Here is a 24,247-nt window from a genome sequence, read left to right on the forward strand (position 1 = left end):
GTGAGTGGACAAAGAAACTGAGATTTTTATCAGTTGGCCCATGCTGGGTGAAGCTGGCAGTGTGAAGACCAGCCCTATGTCATAAATGCCATGGTCCAGGGTGGATCATGTATTCCTGTCAGTCAAGATTGGCTTACAGAAGACTTCCACATTCTTGCATGTGGAACAGATCCAGGGGTTCTTGTAAATGTCCATTGGAACCAGGTTGGAGAAGGAACTTATCTCTCCTAGGCAAAGGAAGTCGTTTATAGGAATAGTGAGATGTTTACTTTCTCAACATTGATTATGAACAGCATTGTTTACAGATATATATATATTTTTTTTAATTTTTTAAAATATTTTATTTATTTATTTGAGAGCGATAGAGACAGAGAGAAAGCTAGATAGAGGGAGAGAGAGAGAATGGACGCGCCAGGGCTTCCAGCCTCTGCAAACGAACTCCAGACGCGTGCGCCCCCTTGTGCATCTGGCTAACGTGGGACCTGGGTAACTGAGCCTTGAACCGGGGTCCTTAGGCTTCACAGGCGAGCGCTTAACCGCTAAGCCATCTCTCCAGCCCCAGATATATATTATACCAAACCATAACCACTTTCCCAAAGCCAGGAGAACTTTGAATTCAGAAAAGTAGTGTTAGGGTGACATCCTGTGAAATGACCTGACCACACCCCATTGTAAGTTGGAGGAAGGTGGCCAGAGAACCTGAAGATGCAGGGTGATATTCTTTCACCCTCTAATCCTTGCCTCCTTTCATCTGTGCTTGTCACTGAGCCCAGTAGAGAGCACTTTGTATAAAGCAGTGAGAGTTACATTCTGCTTTTTCACGGCAGGGTGTGAGCTAGCAGGACACTCTACTCTGAGAAGGCTATGATCGTGATGGGGTTTCACTTGACCATAGTCAGAAATGGCTGTAAAACAAAATAACCACACTACCCATGCTCTCTCTGGAAGACTCTTCTGAGATTCCTATAGAGAGTAAAAGTCAAAGGAGGGGCCAAGACAATGACTGTCCACTTTTCCTCATAATTCTTAAACTGTGGTTATAAAAATGGTTGGGTTGGCTGGGGCGGGGCACTGCCCGTGTACCTGATTGTGCGAAGCAGGGTGGAACCATCCCATAGTGCCAGGGGGAGCTTCTCCCCTCTGCCTGCACACACTTGTGCCCCACCACACACACACACACACACACACACACACACACACACACACACACACACACACAGCTACTTCCCAGTGTCTTCCAACCTTTCCCAATGATTTCCTTTTTGGAGCAGCATGTCTTGTCCATCTCCATTTCACTCCTCTTTATGCCCCTTGTGGTTATTTTCCTTTCTCCTTTATGCTGACATTTTTACCTTTGCTTCTTTCTCTTGTTTCTTCTCTCTCCTTTTCAAGTGTTCTAGTCACAGCAAGCTCATCATGCCAGCCCCCTCATCTCTGCCCCATCCCCGCCGAGCCCTGTCCCCAGAGATGCATGCCATCACCTCTGAGTGGATCTCATTGACTGTTGGGGTTCCATCCAGGCGTTCTCTGGCTCTGACCCCACCCTTGCCTCCTCTGCCTGAAGCTTCCATCTATGACACAAGTCACTTGGCTTTATCGACGAGGGCCCGTCCCTCCTTGCCACTTAACCTTCCTTATTCAGGTTGGTCAGATCAGTCCACCCCACGCTCAGTGGTTTCCCCACTGGCTCTGCCTCCACCCAGCAAAGCCTACTCCCTGGCATCCGGTGTCCAAGCCCCTCTTCACGTGAATGGAGACAGTGGTATCCATATCCGCCAAGATGGCCTCTCCCAGCCACCACTTGGGAGCTCTGATAGGGTCATCTTGGAGCTTAGTGATGCCTTTAATAGCCAGAGCAAGAGGCAGCCCTGGGCCGAAGAGAATGGACCATATGAGAGGAGAGCAGAGAGCAAGGCAGGTGAGAGATGCCATGGTGGACACACGATCTCTAAGAAGAACTGCTTGAGACCTTCAGACGTGGTCAGGTGCCTGAGCTCTGAACAGAGACTCTCAGAGCTCCACAGCCTTGAGGAGAGCCGGCCCTGCAAGCCTCTGGGCAGCCCTTCCCTAGTGTGGGAGGCTGGAGCCTCAGAGCTGCGCAGAGGTGTCGAGGCTGACAGCAAGGCTGCTCAAAGTGGTGTGAGCCAGGTAGGCCTGCAGCATGACTGGGGGGCCTTGGCCTCTTGCTTGGCAGGATAGGCCAGACATCCTATCGCTTGGTCTGCCAAGTGAGGCCAAGTGGATGCTTGCCTTGGGAAAAAAGAGATGGCCCAGGAGGGAATGGAAGGGGCTTGGACTAATACGATGGCTGGGGGCAGTTGGAAGGAAAGGTCAGAGTGACCTTTTAGGACAATTCAAAAGTATCCCTTCGTTGGTTAGCTGCTGCCTGGCTAAAAAGCCATACTCCATTCATGATTTATAGATTGTCCTCGGTTTGTTCTGACTAACATGGCTGAGAACACCAGGCTTTGGTTTGGTGTGGTGTGGTTTTTCTTGTGTGATGCACTGTTTCCATAACCCATTGCGTGCTGCTGGTGCCCGGTTCTGTCAGGTCTTCGTCTTGTCTTGTGTTTGTGGGGGATTGAAGGGCCTTGTTAACAGTGAACAGGTGCATTTTGGCTCTGTGGTGGAGTATGCATGGCCCCTAATGTGCTTGGGGTCACTAAGTGGGTGTAACTGGTTTTTGAGTGACAATTCTTCTAAGTGAACTATAAAGAATTCAGAGTGTAGACTCGTGTGTCTTAGCTTGTTTAGAGTGAGCATGAATTTGGCAAATGGACAGAAGTTTAGTTATGTTCTGTAAAGTCAAAGATTTGGGGCAACTCCTCCATAGTAGCCAGGTTTAAGTAGTATTTCTATCTCACTGTACCATGATGGGAATTGTTTAGAAATTCACTTTCTCCATTTGTGAAATAAAGATAACATTTACCTTATAATGTATTTGAAAAGATTCCTTGAAATAATGCATGTGAGTTCCAAGCACAGACAGGGAATATGATCAACACACCATTCAAAGGAAGCTGTGAAAAGAAAACATACCATTTGGGGTTTGAGGAGATAGTAAAATGCTTGTCTAGCAAGCATGAGGACTTGAGTTTGAGCTCCAGAACTCACATTTTTAAAAAAGCCAAGTGTGGTGGTAGACACTTACAATCTCAGCATTGGAGAGGTAGAAACAGGTAGATCCCTGGGCCTTACTAGCCAGCCAGACTAATTTGCAAGTTCCACACCAGTGAAAGACTCTGCTTTTAAAAAAAGGGGGAGGCTAGAGAGATGGCTTAGTATTTAAGGTGCTTATGTGTAAAGCCTAAGGACCCATGTTCTATTATCCAGATCCCACATAAGCCAGATGCACAAAGATGAGGCAAGTACAAGGTCACACATGCCCATTAGTTGGCACACATGTCTGGAATTGATTTCAGTGGCTGAGGCCCTGGCGTGCCAATTCTTTCTGTGTCTCTCCCTCCCCCCCAAAAAAATAAATATATAAATAAATAAGGGTTGGACAGCTCCTGACAAATAATACTTCAGGTTGTCCTCTGGCCTACATACACTTGTGTATACGTGTGGACAAATATTCACACACACACACACACACACACACACACAGAGAGAGGCATTAAAAAAAGCTACCATCTTTTGTGATCTAGAACTGCTTCTAGACCTTCATTAGAACCAGATGGTTTCTTAAAGATGTATATATTGTTTACTATATATTGTATACAATACCCATAGTAGGCTGCTCCACCCTCAGAACTCAGGTTCAGTTTCCCTTTGAAGACCATTCACTTGGTCTTTGAGCATTAAAGACCTGCCATTACTGATCTGTGGCAGGACCCGGGTGGATGAATCCTGCTCATGAATAGCTACATTGGCAGGCACCAGCAGTGTCACCAGGACAAAAACACAGAGACATGAGACCTAACAGCCAGGCCCCCACAGCCCAGTGTGTCTGGAGTGGATGTCAGTGGGTGTGAGCATATGAGGGATAGTTTATATGGAACTGGTCTTAGTCTCTCATAAACAATCACTGAGCCTCCTGAGCCACGCTTTTCTTATGAACAAAGTAGAAGGGTGGTTTTAATGATTAAATGACTTTGTTGCAGTCAGGTTCACATTATTACCAGAAAGCACTTGACCAAGAGCAGCTTGTGGGGGGGAAAAAAGGTTTATTTTGGCTGACAGACTCAAGGGGAAGCTCCATGATGGCAGGGGAAAAGGATGGCATGAGCAGAGGGTGGACAGCACCTCCTAGCCAACATCATACAGATAACAGTGACAGGAGAGTGTGCCAAACACTGAGAAGAGGAAACTGGCTATAATACTCATAAGCCTACTCCAACAATACACTGCCCCCAGGAGGTGTTAATTCCCAAAATCTCTATAAGCTGGGAACCTAGCATTCAGAACATCTAAGTTTATGGGGGGACACCTGAGACTCAAACCACCACAGACATAGTGCATATAAGTAGAGTACTTAGCATGTGATTGCCCTATTTCCTAGTGTGGAACTTTGAGATGGCCGTAGTACCTGGCAGACATTGTGTCTGGTCCTGGGATAGGTGCTTCTGGAGTGTGTACTCTGTGAAGAAGAAAAATGTCTTTGTGGGTAAGGGCAAAGTAGTTCTGTGGAAGCAGTGGCGAAGTTGCTTGTTGGAAGGAATTAAGTGTCTCTGACACAGGAGCAGCTCACAAGTCCACCCAAGATGCCTGGAGCCCTCTCCTGATCATCAGTGGTGAGTCATCACCGCAGCCCAATGCCAGGATCCAGTGTGTTCAGGAAGTGCGCACATGCTGAAGCTCTAAGTGAGACTCACACAAACTTCCTGCTTCCTACCAAGGACAGGAGTGGAATAGCTGGCAGCACAAGAGATTTTGTTGACTGGAAAGCAAGACTTGTTGAAAGTTGGTTTCTCTTTCCTGGTTGGTCTCCAGACTCCAGGTGTACTACTTCCTGCCTCCTCCTTTCCTCCTGCTCTCTCTACCCATGGGTACATCGAGGCCCGGCCCAGCTGGCTCCTTAATTAAGTCTTGGTATGTCTAGAAGGACAGATGTATACATACCTCCCTGTCATCCTCACTTCCCTCTTGAGACATTGCTGAAAATGGGTCCTCCATAGTGGGCTCCCTCCTCTTGGGGCTTGTTTTGTTTATAGGTAAGCTAAAGGTGGAAAGGACTTATGTCATCTGCTCTCTAGTGTCCCCATCAGGACATGACCTCAGGCTGTGTCACTAGTTTAGGTAAATGCATTCCAGTATTGAGAAAATTGTCAGCCACTTTTCTTTGTTGAACCAAGCGTTAGATTTGTTTGTACTTTTGTTGTGCTAGGGAACTTGGCTGAATGTTTGACCAATAAACAGAATTTTTCCTGAGAGCCTTAAATGAAAAGGCAATCTGAAATGCTGTGATCACTTACTACTCTTTCTTTTAAAAATTCTAGAATGTTTCAGGCATGTGTTAAGAACTGTAGGAACTGAGAGGGGTAGAAATCATCAGAGATTTCCTCCATGGGAGTGTGGAGGCCATGATGTGGTTGGCTCCCTTTAAGAGTTGAGGTGTCTGGGAAGAGCAGTTGTGTACTTTCTCTGGGTTCAGTAGGCCCCGTATGATATGAACAGTTCCATGACAAGCCAGCCTAGTCTTCCAGCCTGTGCACCCGGTCAATTCCCACTGGTCCCTAACATGTTCGTGTGAACACTTCCCAGCCTCTGAGTAAGTGGATAAACAGCCCCAGGTACACCCGAGGCATGTGAGCACCTCTCGACTCTAATGTGCTTTGCATGTCTCTGTCAGTGCTGAGCATTAAAGTCAGAGACATGACACCTAATATGTGGAAGGTGCTCAGGAAATATTCACTTAATGAAAGAAAAGACAAAAAAAAAACAAAAAACTCCAACCACAACTAAAAGTTTACGATATCCACTTGGGGAATAAGACCTATTCACAAGCAATTATAAACACAAGAAAGAGAGCCACTCTGGAAGTTCAAGGTGAAGAGAAATAGTAGGCAACAGGAGGGGAAAAGTGACTGTCCGAAAACACATCATGGTCTGGGCTTTAATGACTAAGGAAGTTTCTCATAGGTATAGCAAGAGGAAGATATTCAAGACAGCCCCAGGCAAGGCCCAGATGCAGGAAGTGCAAAGTGTGTGGGTGTGGAAAAGGGTGTGATCCTGCTTTGGGTGAGACTTTGGATATGTCTACAGGTGAACAGATGGGGGAGATCTGGGCAAGGGGTCAGGAATCAGAGTTTGAGGATCCTCACAGGTGCCTCAGGATTGTATGCTACCCTACCGTGCATGGAGTCACTTCCCTGCTGTCGCAGATCCCCTTGCCATCAATACCTGCTCTGCACTTTCCTCCCCCTCACCTGCCTGTCTTATCAGCAGATGTGTGAAATCCTACAGGAAATGGTTGACCGTTCACTCATTCCCACTGAGAGACTGCTTGCACATTGGGCTGCCTGGTGTTTTAGGCGGGTTTTCTCTGAACAACAGAAGGGGTAAATGAAGTGCAGGGTCTCCAGAGGAACCCAGGATGGTTGAGAAGAGCTCTGGTCTCCAGTCTCTAGCTCCAGCTGTGCTGTTAGCCTGCCGAGTATCTGTGGATGAGTCACTTCTTTTTCCTGACAGCTTCCTTGTCCAGATGCAGACGTGAGAACCAAAATTCCTGTTAGATTTGGTATTCTGGGACTAGGTGAAGATCCTGTGTGAATTTCAGTTGCCATGAAAAAGAAGAGCATGCAGGATGTTAAGTAGAACATGGGAAGATGGCTTAGTGGGTAAAGCGCTTACCATGCAAGAATGAGGTCGTGAGTTTGGATTTCCAGCAGGTTCATAAAAGCTGGGCATACTGGCATGTGCCTGTAATTCCAACATTGAGGAGGAAGAGATCTCTAGGACTTGCTGGCTAGCTAATCTAGCTGAATGGATAAGTTCTAAAGTTCGATGTGAGACCCTGTCTTAAAAAATGAGGTGGATGGGCTGGAGAGATGGCTTAGCAGTTAAGGCGCTTGCCTGCAAAGCCTAAGGAACTTTGTTCCATTCTCCATATCCCACCTTAGCCAGACACACAAAGGTGAGGCAAGCGCAAGGTCACATATGCCCACTAGGTGGCACAAGTGTCTGGAGTTCAATTGCAGTGGCTAAGGCCCTGACAAGCCAATTCTCTCTCTCTGTCTCTGTCTCGTTCTAGCCCTCTAAAAAAAAGATGAGGTGGAGTGCTGAAGATATGGCTCAGCAGTTAGAGTGCTTGCCTAGCCTGCACAAAGCCTCAAGTTCAGTCCCCAACACTGATCCTATAATTGCAGCACTCTGGAGGTAGAGGCAAGAGGATCACAAATTCAAAATTGGGCTGGAGAGATGGCCTAGCAGTTAAGGCACTTGCCTGCAAAGCCTAAGGACCCATGTTTGACTCTCCAGATCCCATGTAAGCCAGATGCGCAAAGGTGAGGCAAGCACAAGGTCACACATGCTCACCAGGTGGCACAGGCGACTAGAATTTGATTTCAGTGACTGAGGCACTAGTATGCCAAGTCTTTCTCTCTCTCTCTCCCTCTAAAATAAAAATTAAATATAAAAATTAAAAATTAAAAAGTCATTCTCAGGTACATAGCTAGTTCAAGGCAACCTGTTATGAAACCCTGTGTAATAATAGGGCTAGGGAGATTGTTCAGTGGTTAAAGGCACTTGTTTGCAAAGCCTGTAGGCCCTGGTTTGATTCCCCAGTACCCATGTAAAGCCAGATTCACAAAGGTGGGTTTTGCATCTGGAGTTTGTTTGAAGTGGCAAGTGGTCCTGGCACACCCATACACACTCACTCTCTCCTTGCAAATAAATAACAGTAGTTTAAAAATAATAATAGTGATAGGGAGAGATACCAAGGAAGATACCTGACATTGACCTCTGACATGCATGTGTGTGCACACACAGACACACACACACATTTCTGCACACACATATGGACATAAATGCATGCACACACAAAAGAAAAGTTAACCATAGACCTACATATCTTCACCACTGGGCAAAAATGAAAGCTTTCCTTCTACCTGTTTTTTGAGGAATACCCTAGTTAATTGAACAAAAGCATACACAGATACATATATAAAACACCTAAGTGTTCTGAATTATCAAAGTTTTTGGATTTTGTGTGGCATAATTTTGGCTAACAAGGCTTGCAACAGTTGATAAAAAAAAAAATAAAGGGGGCTGGAGAGAAGGCTTAGCAGTTAAGGTGCTTGCTTGCAAAGCCAAAGGATCCAGGTTCAATTCCCCAGTATCTTCCTAAGCCAGATGCACAAGGTGGCACATGCATCTGGAGTTTGTTTACAGTGGCTATGGGCCCTGGCATGCCCATTCTCTCTCTCATAAATAAATAAATTAAAATATTTTTAAGAAAAGTAAAGGGGAGAAAGAGGGATGGCTCAGGGGTTAAGGGCACTTACTGTTAAGGCCTAATGGCCTAGGTTCGATTCCCCAATACCCATGTAAAGCCAGGTGCACAGCATAGCACGTGCATCTGGAGTTTGTTTGCAAGTGGCAAGAGGCCCTGGTGTGCCCATACTCACTCACTCACTCTCTCTTTTTCTCTGCTTGCAAATAAATAATAAATAAAAATATTTTTATGAAAGCAAAGGGAGGTCTGGAGAGATGGCTTCGTGATTAAGGCACTTGCCTGCAAAGCCAAAGGATCCAGGTTTCATTCCCCAGGACCCACTTAAGCCAGGTGCACAAGGTAGTACATGCATCTCGACTTCATTTGCAGTGGCTGGAGGCTCTGGTGCGCCCATATATTTCCCCCTCCTTTCTCTCTCTGTACCTCTTTCTCTCTCTCAAATAAATAAAAAGTAAAGGGGAAGATCATTTCGAGACTCTCCATCATTAGCATCAAATATTTACTGAGTTTTCCCAAGATAGAACCACTGTTTGATAATCGGTATGTAGACTTGGTATTTAAGAGTGTCTGTATTCTGTAAGCAAGTCTTAGAATTTCTAAATTAAGCTGGGTGTGGTGGTGCACACCTATAATCCCAGCACTCAGGAGGCCAAAACAGGAGGATCAGGAGTTAGAACTCATCTTCAGTTACATAGTGAGTTTGAGGCCAACTAAGGCTGTGAGACCCTGTCTCAAAACATAAAATAAATAGACAAGCAAGCAGAGTCTAAATAAAAGTAAATTTTCAAAGATCATCTGTCCCAAAGCCTTTAAGAATCTGAGGCTACCTGAGAGTTCCAGGCCCACATGCTGAAGAGGAGGGGGCACATACATAAAATTTCTAGAAGCTCACATCAAAGACTGTCTAAGAGCTCCCAAACTGTGCAGGCTACAAGCTCCCAATCTACTTGGCATTTACAATGGGAGACTAAGAGCAACAAAACCTCAATGTTATGACTTGGTTACTATAAAAGGGAAGAAGGCAATCCAACAGAAAAAGTGAGAATATGAAACATAAAACAAAAGTGTTCTGTGGGATGGAGATATGGCTTAGTGGTTAAGGCACTTGCCTTAACCACTAGTACCCATGTAAGTCAGATGCACATACATCTGGAGTTCATTTTCAGTGGCTAGAGGCCCTGAATGCCTATTTTCTTTCTATTGGCCTCTCCCTCTCTTTCATAAACAAATAAAATATTTTTTAAAAAATCAAACCTAAAATTTAAAAAGTATTCTGGAAATCTAGGGGTCTTCTTTGTATCTGCCTAAGAAACACAGGCATAACTCCTCTACCACATCAAACACAGCTAAAGACAGAGATGTGCTTCAGTGACCACATGGAAACTGGGTTAGTTTCCAGAAAAATAACAAAGGCAGGGGCCTGGTAGCAGGATGAAAATCAGAAATAGAAGGGAAATGTGGGATGCTGCAAGAACAGAAAGGAAATTAGAAATATTAAGATGCTCAAAAGTGGGAAATGTTTTCCTTTGACTCATCCTGAAGGGAAATTTCTAGACAAACCCAGAGTGTGTTAACAGTTTATTGGCCAAGGAGACAATGGCTGCAGCTCTTAAAAAATAACCTGCAAGTATTCTCTCATCATAGATGGGTGGAGAACTGAGAATGGAGGCTACAATGTCACTCCTACAGTGGTGTTAAGAAAAATGGGATGTACCAGTAGAAATGCTGGTGCCAGTAATGCAGGAGCTAAGGTGAACTTTCTCTTGAAGTTCTTCTCAGACACAGCTGCTAGAAGACAAGGTCATGGGGAGTGGATATGTAGAACTTGGAATCCAAGCAATGGGTGTTTTAATCTTGGCTTTTCAGATTTCTAATTCAGACATGTCAGATGTCTTCTCACTTGTAAAATGTGGTAACATTGACCTTCTTGAGATACCATGAGAATTAAGTGAGACATACGAAGACAAAGCACCTAGCACAGACGCAGTTAGTGCCCAGCGTGTGATGCTGAGGAAGCAGGGAATAGAGAGAAGATGCCCTTCCCACCAGAGCAAGGAAGGTGGGGACCGAGGCGGGAGAGAAAGTAGACAATGGTAGACTCTTTGCTTAGAGTGGCTTAAATTAAGAATTAAGAAAACTTGGAACTTGTACTACACATATAATGTTCTTCCTTGTTTTCTCCCATGTTGAAGACAATGATCATGAGTTATTCTTGGAAAGCCTTTGAGTTCTTCACCTCTAAACCCAAACTATCTCCCCTGACTTGTGTGAACGACAGAAATAGAAAGCTAGTCAGTCTAGATAGAAGTCAGTGTTGGCTGAGCATTATAAACAGATTAAAATTACATCAAGCAATCAAGTGTTGTTCCTTAAGAGGCCTGCAAGGGGATGAATCTTATCTGGGTGGTAGGGAACTGAATTAATTGGTGGTAACTAGTTTTCCTTTGAAGCTGCCATCTTTTTCTCAGTGAACTCAGTAGGAAACTCAGTGGGTCAGAGCTTATTTTACCAGTTCTCTGGAAGTTTCCTGGTACTGAATCCCAGAAGCCTGAGGCACTCGGGCCTCCTGGCAGAGCTACCCATGTTCCGTGAGCTGCTAATCTTTGATTTAATCTCCTTGGCAACTCCTCACTACCCACACTTACAGAAATGAGCCCTCCATCCATTTGTTAGCTGTGAACCAAAGCCCTCCACACCATCTTTAGTAGACAGAGAGTGGAGGACTGTCTCCCTTAAGTCACATCAGTCTTACTCAGTTGTAGTTATTAATTCATAGGATGAGCATATGCCAGTCATAGAATGTTAGAGCCAAAAAGAACATTTATGTAAATCATTACCAAATTTCTTACTTATTTTAGAACATTTATGTATGCATGTGGTATACATGCATATATTCATATGTGTATGAGTGCATGTGGAGGCCAGAGGTTGATACTGAGCATTTTCCTTGATTGCTGTCCACCTTATTTACTGAGGCAGGGCCTACCACCTGAGCTCAGAGCTCGCTAATTCAACTTGCCTAGCTGATCAGCTTGTCCCTGTTATGCCCCATCTCCACTTCCCAAGCACTGGGATTACAGGCAGGCTGCTATGTCTGCCCAGCATTTATGTGGATTCTGGGATTACAGGGTAGGTGCTGTGTCCACCCAGTATTTACGTGGATCCTGGGATTACAGGCAGGGTACTGTGTCCACCCAGCACTTATGTGTATCCTGGTATTACAGGCAGGCTGCTGTGTCCACCCAGAATTTAACGTGGATCCTGAGATTACAGGCAGGCCGCTGTGTCCACCCAGCATTTAACGTGGATCCTGAGATTACAGGCAGGCTGTTGTGTCCACCCAGCACTTAATGTGGATCCTGGGATTACAGGCAGGCTGCTGTGTCCACCCAGCACTTATGTGTATCCTGGGATTACAGGCAGGCTGCTGTGTCCACCCAGCATTTATGTGGATCCTGAGATTACAGGCAGGCTGCTATGTCCACCCAGCACTTACATGGATTCTGGGATTACAGGCAGGCCACTGTGTCCACCCAGCACTTATGTGGATTCTGGGATTACAGACAAGCTGCTGTGCCCACACAGCATTTATGTGGGTCCTGGGATTGCAGCAGGCTGCTGTGTCCACCCAGCACTTACGTGGATCCTGGGATTGCAGCAGGCTGCTGTGTCCACCCAGCACTTACGTGGATCCTGGGATTACAGGCAGGTCGCTGTGTCCACCCAGCACTTATGTGTATACTGGGGATCCAAACTGTAGTCCTCACAATTGCGTGGCAAGTACTTTACCCACTGAGCCATCTCCTCAATCCTCACATTCTAGAATTTGAAATCTAAAGAGTTTAAGCATTTTTCTCCAAAGGCAACTACTACCAGAGCTTCTCCTAGAATTAAGCTTTTCCACTGCCCCACTGGGAGGCCAGTACAGGTCAACATAATGTGAGATGGAGTCTGAGGATGCACGGGTGTGAGATGATTAGAGACATGCTTTCTCACACTGGAGCCTGGTGGCCTGGCAAGAGAGCAGGGGAGACTCATGATGTTTCTCTGGGGGTCTGGGCCACATAGAGGCTGAGTGTCTCTGTCCTGTCTCCTCCTTCAGGGCTTCCTGCTATTCATGTATCCTGGGCTTCAAGCCTTTGGCACGGCCCCAGAGCTGGAAAGAGGATGCTTAGTAACTGCAGTAACACCAGGTGTTTTCTGGATCCAGAGGGATCAACAGCTCCAGGGAAGCTAAGGTCAGATTTCTGACGGTCTTCTGTGAACTGTAGATGGACAGCAGGACAGCTGAGCAAGGACACATGCAGGGCCCTTGGCTAGGAGAGAATGAAATGAGTGCCCCAGCCAGGAGGGGCAACATCGGTGTGAAAACAGAAGAAAGCAGTTTCTGGATCAGCAGCTATTACCTGCTCACTGTGGATGGGGGAGGGGAAGGCAGTGTAGAGTTGACTTGGGGGGGGGGGGGGCTGTGCACGCACATGAACATACATGTATGTTGGACGGGTTGCTGTTTATCCAAGCACAAGAAAAGCCGGAATGTATCTCTAACATGCACTTAGCCTGAGCTAATACTCCCTTTATTCTTAGCCCTAGCTGAGTTCTGCCGGGAACCTGTGACTACTCCCTGCCTTAAATAAGGACCGACTCCAAAGCCCTGGGGAGGGTTCAGGGCAGCAGCGCAGTACAAGGAGACTATGAGTCACATGTGTGATTTAGAATTTCCTAGTAGCCCTAGGAAAATAGAACAGGTAGAATTAACTTTAATAACATGTTGTTTAACCCAACATATTAAAAATTATTTTAATTAATGATATATTTTGCATTTTTATACTAGGTTTTTCAAATCCAGTGTATATTTTCTCACTTGGAGTACATTTCACTTCATACTTGCCACATCTCAAGTGCTCAGTAGCCACATGTACCATATCAACAGTGCAGGCTTAGAAGACCTGTATGAAGCCGGCAAGTGTTAGAAAGTAGGGATAGGAAAAGAAAAATCACTGCCTAGAGGAAAAGAAATTCTGAACTTTCAAAATGAAGGGCTGATCCTTGGAATGGATATTAATGGTTTCCATCTCCAAGGGGCTCAGCTCACCCCATGCCATGCTTGCCCCCCAAATGGTTGAGCTTGTTGTGATGGCTCACACCTATAATCCCAACACTCAGGAGGAGGCTAATAAAACAGGAGGATCAACATGGGTTCTAGGCCAGCCTGGGCAACAGAATGAGTTCCAGGACAGCTTGAGCATAGAGTGAAACCCTGCCTCAGACAAGTCAAAAAAGAAACAACAACAACACACAGATTGATGGGGCTGGGGAGATGGCTCAGTGGGTAACAGCACTTGTCACCCAAACCCGAGGACCAGAGTTTAATTCCTAGCACTCAGGTTAAAAACAAACAAACAACAACAACAAATAAACAAACCTAGACGTGGTGGTACATGCCTTTAACCCCAGGACTGAGAAGGGCAGACAGGATCACTGGGGCTCCCTGGTCAGCCAGCCTAATGAAAAACAGAGAGCTCCGGGTTCAGATTTACATTCCAGCTCCCATTTAAATCTAAATAGAGAGTAACTAAACCCAAGCTGGTAAAATAAATGTTTATCTTGCCTCTTCCTTCATTTACCAAACAAGCTCTGAATGAGGAACCCTGTCTCCCCATGTCTCAGGAATGGGTTGTGTGCACTATCTGATGTTGAGCTATGGTGGTGACCATCTTCTGCTTGGGGTGTGGGAGGAGACCAGAGAAATGTACTCCAAGTGAGGAGCCCAGACAGGTGCTAATCCTGTCATCAGTGTCCCTCTGGTACCTTGGCCCTTCAGATAATGACCAGGTGCTAGCTTTCACTGAACACCATACCTGATTCAGAAGGAACTGCCCTTGAGTACTGAAATAAAGTATTCTGAAAGAGAAGTCACAGTGCTTGTCTTTAGAAGAGGTAGAAATTTGGTGTTGCATTCACCAGCAATCCCACCCTGCCTCAGGAGGGGGTATGAAACAGGGGTGGTGACTGAGAAGCTTTGCTGTGCTGTCCTTCCAAGTCAAAGGGTTAGCACAAAAGCCTGGTGAGGTACTAGATCTTTAAGTGCTCATCAAATCTCAGCTCCTTCTCACTGCATTTGACTCACTGATCTCTTGCTAGCAGGCTGGTACCAGTTGCAGCTTTGGATTAAGTTGAAGAATTTTGGGGGCTTTTGTAAGCTGTGGAGATCATGCCAGGAATTACCTGCATCCTTTCTTTGTGTTGTTTTTCTCCTGAGTCAGGCTACCAGCTGGCATTTGGAATTTTTCTTAAAGGAGAACTTTTGTTTTCATGAGGTGTGACCCAAAGGAGTCTTGGCAAACTGAAGTCAGAGAATCTTGCATGGGATCATTGAGGTCCACTATAGCACTGCTTCCCAAAGTCAGGCTGAGATCCAGCAGTGTCAGCACTTCCAGCTAGCAATGTGGAGTCTGACAGAGCCCAGTGAGCCATGTTTCCATAGGGTTCCAGGCCATACCTACCTACACTTTGCACTGCTGTACAATATCATGACCAGTGATCATGGTAGCCTCATCATCAGTGGTAGCCTCAGCTCCAACAGCTGCTGTGGCAGCAACTTGCTTCCTTTTAGGCAGTCATTCCTGCTGTTGGACAACACACATGTTTAAAATGCTATCCCCTTTATCAAATCAGACTCTGTTAGTATCGCCCACACAAGGTGCCTAGAGTTAATTTCATTTCTTTGAATTTCTACCTAGCAGGTTCTTGGAAATGTCCATGTCTCTCCTCGACATAGAAGTGGGGTGGGTGGCAAGGGAAGCCACACAAGGTCAGCTCTGAACCAGCTGACAAAGGCTTTCAATGGCCCCAAGACATCATAGAAGAAGCAGATGCGGCCCTCAGTTCAGTCTCCTCACTGCTGCTGTTAGGGGAAACTGAGTCTCACAGAGATGGCACCAGAGATAAGAGTGGAGAATCAAAAAAATTATTCATTTCAATATACATTCAGGGAGAATAACTTCTAAAACCTGAGTAGTGACCTCTGATAGCTCTGAGGTTTTATACACAGTATGGCAGGCAGTCTGACATCATTTTGAATACTTTACAGTATTGGTGAGTTACAAGTTTCTGAGGTTTCATGATTTTGAGGCACAAATGGAAAATTCCTTAGCAATCAGTCAATAATAAGAAAGTACAAATGTAGAACAGAAAACTGTTCAGAGTTGTTTGTGTCTATGGCTTCACTGACCAGATACAAGCAGGGTGCAGTTGCATAGATAGGGAGGAGACTCGGGGTCATGCTGTCCCCAGTAAAGCTTGTATAATAGAAACTTGTGTTTTAGAGTATCATCTGGGTCTGTTTTCTTTGTTGTTTCTTCTGCCATACTGCCAGAATCCAAGGAGAATAGGCTTGAGTGATTGAGGTTTCAAAGGGATTTAGAGAATTTAAAGGGGACTTCCTGCAAGCAAGTGATGCCTGTGATGGAAGTTGGTCATGCAGGGCATGCTAAAGAGTAAGGACATTAATAGTGGAGATGGTGGTGTGGTAGAGTGGAGAAAACAGCCAAGCCATTCACCTCTCACCACTGTGGTATTGAGGAATGCACTCACCCCTTCTGAGCATTAGCTCAGAAAACAAACAAGCCAACAACAATGAAAACCAAAAGATAGCATGTCTCTGAGGTTTCTGTGGGCCTCATTGATGATTATGACTGTGAACATAGTTGATAAGGAGAAGGTAAAAAAGGTGGTCTGAGGATGAAAGAGGTCAAGTGGGTAGAAGAGGAAGGCATGAGACCAACCTGTCTACACTGCCTCATTTTTCGAGCTCAGAGGAAGCCCTCTCAAGTGGACCTGCATGTAAGAAAGATTTCTGAGTACCCTTCTAGAAAATTCTGGAGTTTCTGTGGCCTGTTCAAAGTATTGCATCAGCCTGAGAACTACAAAGATTTGTCAGATATTTATTAGAGAAACTTTCTAGAAGCCCCTCAGAAGGATTCTAACCTTTCTTCCAGTAACGCCTGGCCTTTATGAATGGAGTCCCGCTTAAAAAGCAGTTCTGCATGGCCCTGATTTCATGTTAGCATATGCTGCTGCCTGAGCTGTTGGTGACGGTTCCTCTTTGCATTGTCTATCTCAGCACATATGCCTTGTGTCTGGAAGTAAGCTACCTAAACTTGCTTCATACCCTACTGGAGTATGTAATGTGCCCATTTTTCCAGGAGAGTGGTTTTATTTAAGACTGGAAATATTACTCAAGAATATTTCTATAAGTATTAAAAACTTTCCATGATACAAGCACCCAAATGTGACCGGCTATCTGGGTAGTTTCATGAGCACACACTGCCATTGGTGCCTAGTCAATAATTGAAGCTGCCTTTGGCCCAGCAGCCCTTAGAGACACTTGTTAGCTAAGACTGAAGGAATCAGTTCACAAAGATAGTCCTTCTGTGTCTTTGTCCTGACAACTAAGGGACCCCATGGTTTTCATTCTTACATCCCTACTGCCATATTTCTGATTTTCCATTTCATTGCCTGGATGCTTGCTTCTAACTTTGCACATTTGCATTTTTTCCTGTGCGTCCACCATGTTGTTATGGAAACTCAGTGGCCACAGGCCATGAATATCTGGTGTCATCTGAATGTGATGGTGTGGTACGTGTATTTGCTCATGCTTTTATTTTGAATCCTTTCCAATGTGACATCTGCTAAAAATGTCTCCCTTATGATTTGCTTGGTGATCACAGCCTTGTCATCACTCATTGAGAGCAGGACCTGATCTCACAGAATCTGAAAAGAGCTATGTGGTAAGATGCCTGTTGAATAAGTCTGTAGCTTTCCTAAAGAGGGCCTTACTAGAGTCACAGTGTGGACTAGCATCATGCCTGGTTCACCCCAGCTGTGGTTTAAAAGATCCCATGGCTATTGTAGTAGAGCCAGATGTGAGCTACAATTTCCCACTCTGCCCACAGGTGGGATTAAATTAATGTGTTAGTGCATGATTGGGGATACATACTTGTTCCTATCCTGAGATTGTTTCATGTATAACAGTTACTCACTAAAACAGGTTTTTATGCTGCTTCCTATTTTTTACTATTCATACTAAATCCCAAATTCTTCTGTATCTTACCTGTTTTTCCATGCTTACATCTGGATCCCTCCTGCACTCCACTACTGGAATCTCTGTTTTTTTAACCTGGATCTTCAACTCTGTTTTTTCCTTGGACTTATGTACTTCGTCTGGAATGTTCCATCTCTTCCTCTCTTTCTTTTTTTTTTTGGTCCCCACATTGACTGTTTTATGGGGGTTTCTGGATATCTCGGGGCCACCTCACAGGAAGCAGTTTGCAATGAGATCATAAACATTGCCGAGAAATCTGTTCATTACTGCAGCACTGTCTCTCATCCCCTTGACTTTCATCACAAGGTATCCCCTTCTGACAATAAATCATCTTTAATCATTTCTCAGCAACCTCAAGCCCAGCAGCGAAGAGTCACCCCAGACAGGAGTCAAACCTCACAAGATTTGTAAGTACACTTCCTGAGTCTTGGTTCTTATGTTTTCAGTGGAATTTCCACCTTAGGAAATAGATCATTGGCTGGGTGGCTATTGGGATAGCCATTTGAGAGAATGAGCAAATTGCTCCATGCCCTCTGCAGAATGTCTGATGAAGCCCGCGTTGTCTGTCAACTGCTGTGAAAGCAGATGGCAGGTAAATAAGGGAGGTCATGGACTACTGGCAGAGATTTAGACAGAGAATTAATGAAAGAGAAAATGAGAGCTGGGCCGTCTGGTTTTAATACTAGTGCTATAGAACACTGGGGAGGGCCGGAGAGATGTTTCAACAATTAAAAGCACTTGCTTGCAAAGCCCAATGGCCTGGATTCAACTTCCCAGAATCCACATAAAGCCAAATGCACAAAGTGGCACATGCATCTGGAGTTCATTTGCAGTGGCACAAAGGCCTTCTCTCATTCTCATTCTCTCTGCTTACAAATAAATGAAAAAAAAATTTTAAAGAAAACAACATTGAAGAAAAAGGAGTTACTTCTGAACAGAAATGAGTGGATGGCATTGATTCATTCATTCAAAACATTTATTGGCTATATCCTATGATTTATGCACATAGGAGAAAATTCTGTTCACAGAGGAAAGGAGACTTAAGCCCAGCATTGAGAGAAAGGCCCGGAGTGGGTGGTACACAGAGAACCTGAAGAAAGCCTGTGTGACTAGTGTGTGGTTCATGGTGGCGATAGAGATGAAAGTTAAGAAGTACAGTGGGAAGCTGGGCGTGGTGGTGCACACCTTTAATCCCAGCACTCGGGAGGCAGAGGTAGGAGGATTGCTGTGAGTTCAAGGCCACCCTGAGACTACATAGTGATCTAGTGACCTCCAGATCAGCCTCTGCTAGAGTGAGACCCTACCTCAGAAAATGGAAAAAAAAAAAAAAAAAGTAGAGTGGAATCAGATGATCAGATGGTAGATTCCAGCATGTACTTGTAGTTTATTCTGCAGGCATTAGGAAGCCACTAAAGTTTTCTAAAGTGAGGAACATACTGCATTTTGTTTTGGGGAGCAAAGTGGCAGAATAGTGGAAAATAGGTTTTAGAAAAGGGACAAAGATATTGGTTAAGAGAGTAGTCCAGTAAAGTGGGCTCTTTGTACCCATGGGACTGTGTAGGGAGTCATTGAAGGAGACAGATGAATGTCTAGGTGTGCTCCCTTTCACAAACCAGAGCAGGTTTCATCTAGCCAACTGTGCCACCTCCTCCAAGAGGAACGCAGAAATGTTCACCTTGGCTGGGAATGAACTTTTTATACACCACCTACCTATCCGTGCCTATCATGTGTTTTTACAATTTCTCCTGTTCTCCATCATGCATGAACAAAAGCCATGCCTCAGATTAAATATCTTCTAATTATTATTGATATTCTACCTAAGCTATCCTATTTTAAGAAAAAAGTACGCTGGGGATAAAGCTCAGTTGGTAGAATATTTACTTATGATCCACAAAGCCCTGGGTTCAACCCCAGCACCATGTAGAAGCTGTTGTGGTGGTGCACACTCAGGACCCAGGCACTGCAGAGGGGAGGCAGGAGGATCTGGAGTTCAAGGTTGTCCACTGTTTGGGGCTAGACTAAGATACATAAGACCCTGTTTCAAAAAAAAAAAAAGAAGAAGAAGAAAGGGAGGGAGGAGAGAGGGAAGAAAGGAAGTCAGGAGAAGAGGGAGAGAGAAGAGAGTGAGATTCAAACTACTTTAAAGAAAGAAGGAGGGAGGAGAAAGAAGAAAGGAAGTCAGAGAAAGAAGGAGAGAGATCGACTTGGATTACTTTCAAGGCATGAGGTTGGGGAGGGCCTCTAGCTCTGCTGTGGTAACCAAATAAAGCTAAGTCAGAGGACTGATCATGACTTGAGTGTCATCCTTACATCCTCCATCCCTGGCAGTTTTAATTGATTTGATGTATTTCTGCACATGCTAAATTGTTGGATTCAATAGAATCTTTCCTTCTTTACAGATAGGTAGGAAACACTACACAAATGCTGAGTTAACAGAAATGGGATTGTAAAACTCATTTTGTAATCTTGCTAGCATTTGACTCACTTGTTATTTCATTTTCTTGGTTATAGATGTAGCTACCAAGCACTATATAGCTATGTGCCACAGAATGATGATGAGCTGGAACTCCGCGATGGAGACATAGTTGATGTCTTGGAAAAATGTGATGATGGATGGTTTGTTGGTAAGAATCCCATCATGCTTTTCTTCTTAGTTGGGTATTGAGAGAAGAACTCAGAGGAGGGGCTGCATGCAAGGCTGCCTTGTCTGTATAGAAAGCAAGCTTCTCAGTTCCTATAACTGCTATGAATGCTGGGCCACCCATCCTGTAGTTTTTCCTAAGATGGCATGAATGTTACTGTGTTAACTCTGTAATCCAGATATGCCAGTGTCTGCCACATAGGAGGCAGTTGTCAAATTCATTATGGTTTATTAAGATTCCATTTCTGTTTTAATTGTATGAATGTTTTACATATGGAAATATTTTTTTTAAACTCTTATGAAACAACACAAGAGATCTTTGATTAAATCCAAGTCTCCAGGGCTGGGGATGTAACTCAGTTGGTAGAGTGCCTGTCTAGCATTCACAAAGTCCGAGGTCCAAACCCCAGCACCTCATCAACCAGATGTGGTAGCACATACCTATAATCCTAGCACTGAGTATCATTGCAAGTTCAAGGCCACCCTGGGACTACATAGTGAATTCCAGGTCAGCCTGGGCTAGAGTGAGACCCTACTTAGAAAAACCAAACAAAAAAAAAAATAATAATTTTTTTTTTATAAAAAGTGCTTTGGGGGCTGGAGAGATGGCTTAGCGGTTAAGCGCTTGCCTGTGAAGCCTAAGGACCCCAGCTTGAGGCTCGGTTCCCCAGGTCCCACGTTAGCCAGATGCACAAGGGGGCGCACGCGTCTGGAGTTTGTTTGCAGAGGCTGGAAGCCCTGGCGTGCCCATTCTCTCTCTCTCCCTCTATCTGCCTTTCTCTCTGTGTCTGTCTATCTCAAATAAAAAAATAAAAGTGCTTTGGAAACCATACACTATTCTACAAGTTGTAGGATTGTTGCCAAAGGCATTTGCAGAACCTGTGTAGTGTTCTGTCTGAACCTGGACAGTCTTCTCATTTGGTATCTCTCTCCTTTTCCATAGGTACTTCAAGAAGGACAAGGCAGTTTGGTACTTTTCCAGGCAACTATGTAAAACCTCTATATCTATAAGAAGACTAAAACCCAGAGATTCTTTTTATTGGAAGATGAAGCATCATTCATGAACTGGTCTCTTTATTTAAATGTTGAGTCAGGAGGAAAGTCAATGCAGTGGATAAAGTAAGAAGTCAAAGAGGAACAGAGAAGTGTGCTGAAACCCCACCGTGTATCCGGGTTTGACTGTGTGCTGAGCAAAAAGGATGGAGGCAAGTTGGTATGGATGTGGCTGCTTCTGGGAGCTGCTCCAGTCCCCACCCCCACCTCTGGGGTAACCAGACCTGGAGTCCAGACTGCAGCAGTGCTCCCCAGGAATGCTTCCTGTGCCCGGCCTTCACATGCTTCCATCTCAAAGGGACCTTGGAGCCTAAAGCAGCCCTTGGGGACCAGGCAGGTGGATCCACAGTATGTTCCACAGGCTTCAAGCCTGAGCATGCACTGCCTGTCCCTGCCTCCATCCTTGGCTGCCCTGAAGCCACCTGACTCCCTCCTTCTCCTCCCCAGGGCTGCTAGAGGCCAATCTTGGCTAATAGGACCTGTTGAGGTCCAGGCAAGGAAATGAAGGTAGACCAGGCACCCTGGTATTCAGCCCTTTGGTAACCCTATTTTCACAGAATCCGGTGGTGTGCAGTGGTTCCCTTCACATGCATTGGCGCTTGCTGGCTGCCAGAACTCCCACGAGTAAGGCACACTCCTGGCTAAAAAGAACTCTGGTTTACCTGCGGGAAGTTTCCAGGACCCCTGCAGAATGCCGCTGTCCCAGGGCTGAGTCCTCATGCTCCTGGTGAGGCCTATATATGCACAAAGGCAGTGGCCAGAGTGCAGAGCAGCAATTCTGCCACTTCTGGTGGCAGCCAGGAGTCTGTCCTCTGTGGCCCTGGCTCTGAGGAGGGAGGCCCTCTGCCACCGGTATACTTAGCCATTACCTTGTCCAAGTTGTGATAGGCTGTTTCTCAGCTTCTCTGTTAGATTCCTTAATGACACAAAGATAGACGTGGCCTGCAAAGTAGAGCCCACTAGGGAATCAGAGGTGAGTGGGGAGATGCAGAAAAAAGAGAGACTGTGATACGTGTGAAGGGTGTGAGAGGAAGAAATGAGTTTCCCCAGAGAGACCCTAGAAAGTATTGTCATATTTTTGTCTGTGTCATCTCACTTCTGGATGAGAGAATGCTGGCAGAACATTTGTCTCAGAGTACAAAGAGACTCACAGCTAGAAGTACTTGGAATTTTTCTCAGAATCTCGAATTTTTATTCCCCCCACACACACACACACACAGAGATCTATGTGCAGAGTCACAAATAAGAGCAGGAATTCTAGGTGGTAAGAGCCTATACTGGAATCCCTGGATTTCTGCATTTATCTCAGAATCACCCCAGCACCACTGTCCCAAAGCCTGGAGTCTTTCTAAATAAGCAAAATTTGCCCCCAGCAACTGCCTCAACTGCTGTCCCAGATGCCCATCATGGGATTCCACCAACTTCCTGCCACCCACCAGTCAGATATCCTTTCTCCCTAACAACCTTTCAAGGAGGCTCTCAGGAAAGAACTGATTCACAGTAAAGTGTAGAAGGCTGACAAGAGGGATGCGATGCCTCTCCTAGAAGACATTTGTTTTTAGCTGCAATAAAACGAAGCCTTATTCCTAAAGGAAAAGTGTTTGGAACTGTAGGGGTGGGGCTTCTGGGCAGGAAAAAAACCTTGATTTTTCTCTAGGGCCCAGTGACTGTATTGCTTTGGAACCTTTGCTCCACCAGCCAAGAACACTTTTTATTTTGTAACTTTGTTCTTCTCCAAGGGACTAGAGGAAAAATGCATATGCACGTGCATTTTGCACGGCCACATTTTCACCCATTTTGGAATGTAATCCTTGTATTGGCTAATGCTTTTCCTGATCTTTCTTAGATGCAGGCCTCTAATAACCTTGTCTAAGTTTTTTGAGGGGTGCTTCTTGATTAAGTAGGTAACTTTGAACACCTCTTTAAATACAGCTAGAAAGTAAAACCAATTTGTAAAGCCACATTTGCATACGATGCCAGCCTCACACAGCATCTGTGTGTCTCCCAGACCTAGGTATGCCTGTCCTGAATAAAATCATAAGAACATTTGCCTCCCTTCAGCTTCCTGTGTATGAGCAAACAAGGAGCAAAGGCTTCCACAATTACTCTTTTGTCTTCATACAATTAGTAAGATAAAGTACCTATTTTTATGCTGAGATGTTTATACAGGTTTATTAATAGTAAGTGCAACTAACTGGTGGCATGTCTTGCAACACGTTTTTGATATAGTAGCCATGCTTCCTGGTGAAGGCAAGCCCCAGACTACTTACTTTTGCAGTCTCTCCAGAATCAGTAAGATAAATGAAGAACTCATGTGCTTGAGAAGTGGGACTGTAAATATGTACATTTAACTTTGTGTAGCCCATATACCTATCTTGTATAGAAAAATAATTTTAAAAAGCTGAGCAGAAGGGGAGAGAAATAAGGAAGTCATGAAGGGCTTTTTTGCATTTTGATTTAAATGAAGGAATTTCAAATAATTCATCTGCAGACTTATAGCACAAAAATAGTCATTGGCAACTATTTAACATTTACAACTATTATTCTGGGAAAAGGCAACTATAATTTCATTTACAGTTTTGTTTTTTGTTTTCTTTGGGCAGTCCTATTTTTATGCAATAGAATTAAGTCCTATTGCTGGAATGGATTACTATAAAAAAGGATTATAGTCTGAAAGAAAAATAACTGACATGTATAACCAGTTAACTTAAAGTATCACCATTTAAATTACACACTGAGCACATTCTGTGCATTTCTTTTCTTTATTTCAGTGGATTGATTTGATAATAGATGTGTTGATTACTACTTTGCTGTACATACTATTTAATAAACCTTATTGGCAATTGCGTGGCACATGTGTGTTCTTACCCTTCACTGGGTCTTGCCCACATGAGGCGTAATGGCTACTTCAGGTTCCCAGGCTCTCCTCACCACTCATCACTGGCCCTCTTGCTTCCTTCCCTCCTTCACTACACTTCCTGCCCTTTCTCAGCAGCCTAACTGCATGACTCTCTTTAAGTTGATTACTGTCACCCATTTCACCTTTCTA

The 24,247-nt window shown here is 44.7% G+C and overlaps 1 protein-coding gene across 31 annotated transcripts in view; it reads left to right on the top strand.

The window, feature by feature from the left end:
* Sorbs1 (sorbin and SH3 domain containing 1) overlaps positions 1–24,041 on the top strand; it is a 259,137-nt gene extending 235,096 nt beyond the window's left edge. For 20 of the 31 annotated variants that reach the window (XM_045134873.1, XM_045134902.1, XM_045134918.1 and 17 more), the window contains 3 exons: positions 17,853–17,911; positions 20,016–20,128; positions 21,089–24,041. In XM_045134873.1, coding sequence (XP_044990808.1) covers positions 17,853–17,911; positions 20,016–20,128; positions 21,089–21,156 — 240 coding nt within the window. In that variant the 3' untranslated portion in view covers positions 21,157–24,041. Of the gene's footprint in view, positions 1–1,392; positions 2,149–17,130; positions 17,191–17,720; positions 17,912–20,015; positions 20,129–21,088 lie in introns of all 31 variants that reach the window. The other 11 variants (XM_045134808.1, XM_045134832.1, XM_045134824.1 and 8 more) reach the window with 2 other exon arrangements.
* The last annotated feature ends 206 nt before the right edge of the window (positions 24,042–24,247 follow it).

Source organism: Jaculus jaculus, chromosome 1 (genome assembly GCF_020740685.1).
Source record: "Jaculus jaculus isolate mJacJac1 chromosome 1, mJacJac1.mat.Y.cur, whole genome shotgun sequence".
In the NCBI taxonomy this organism is placed as follows: domain Eukaryota; kingdom Metazoa; phylum Chordata; class Mammalia; order Rodentia; family Dipodidae; genus Jaculus; species Jaculus jaculus.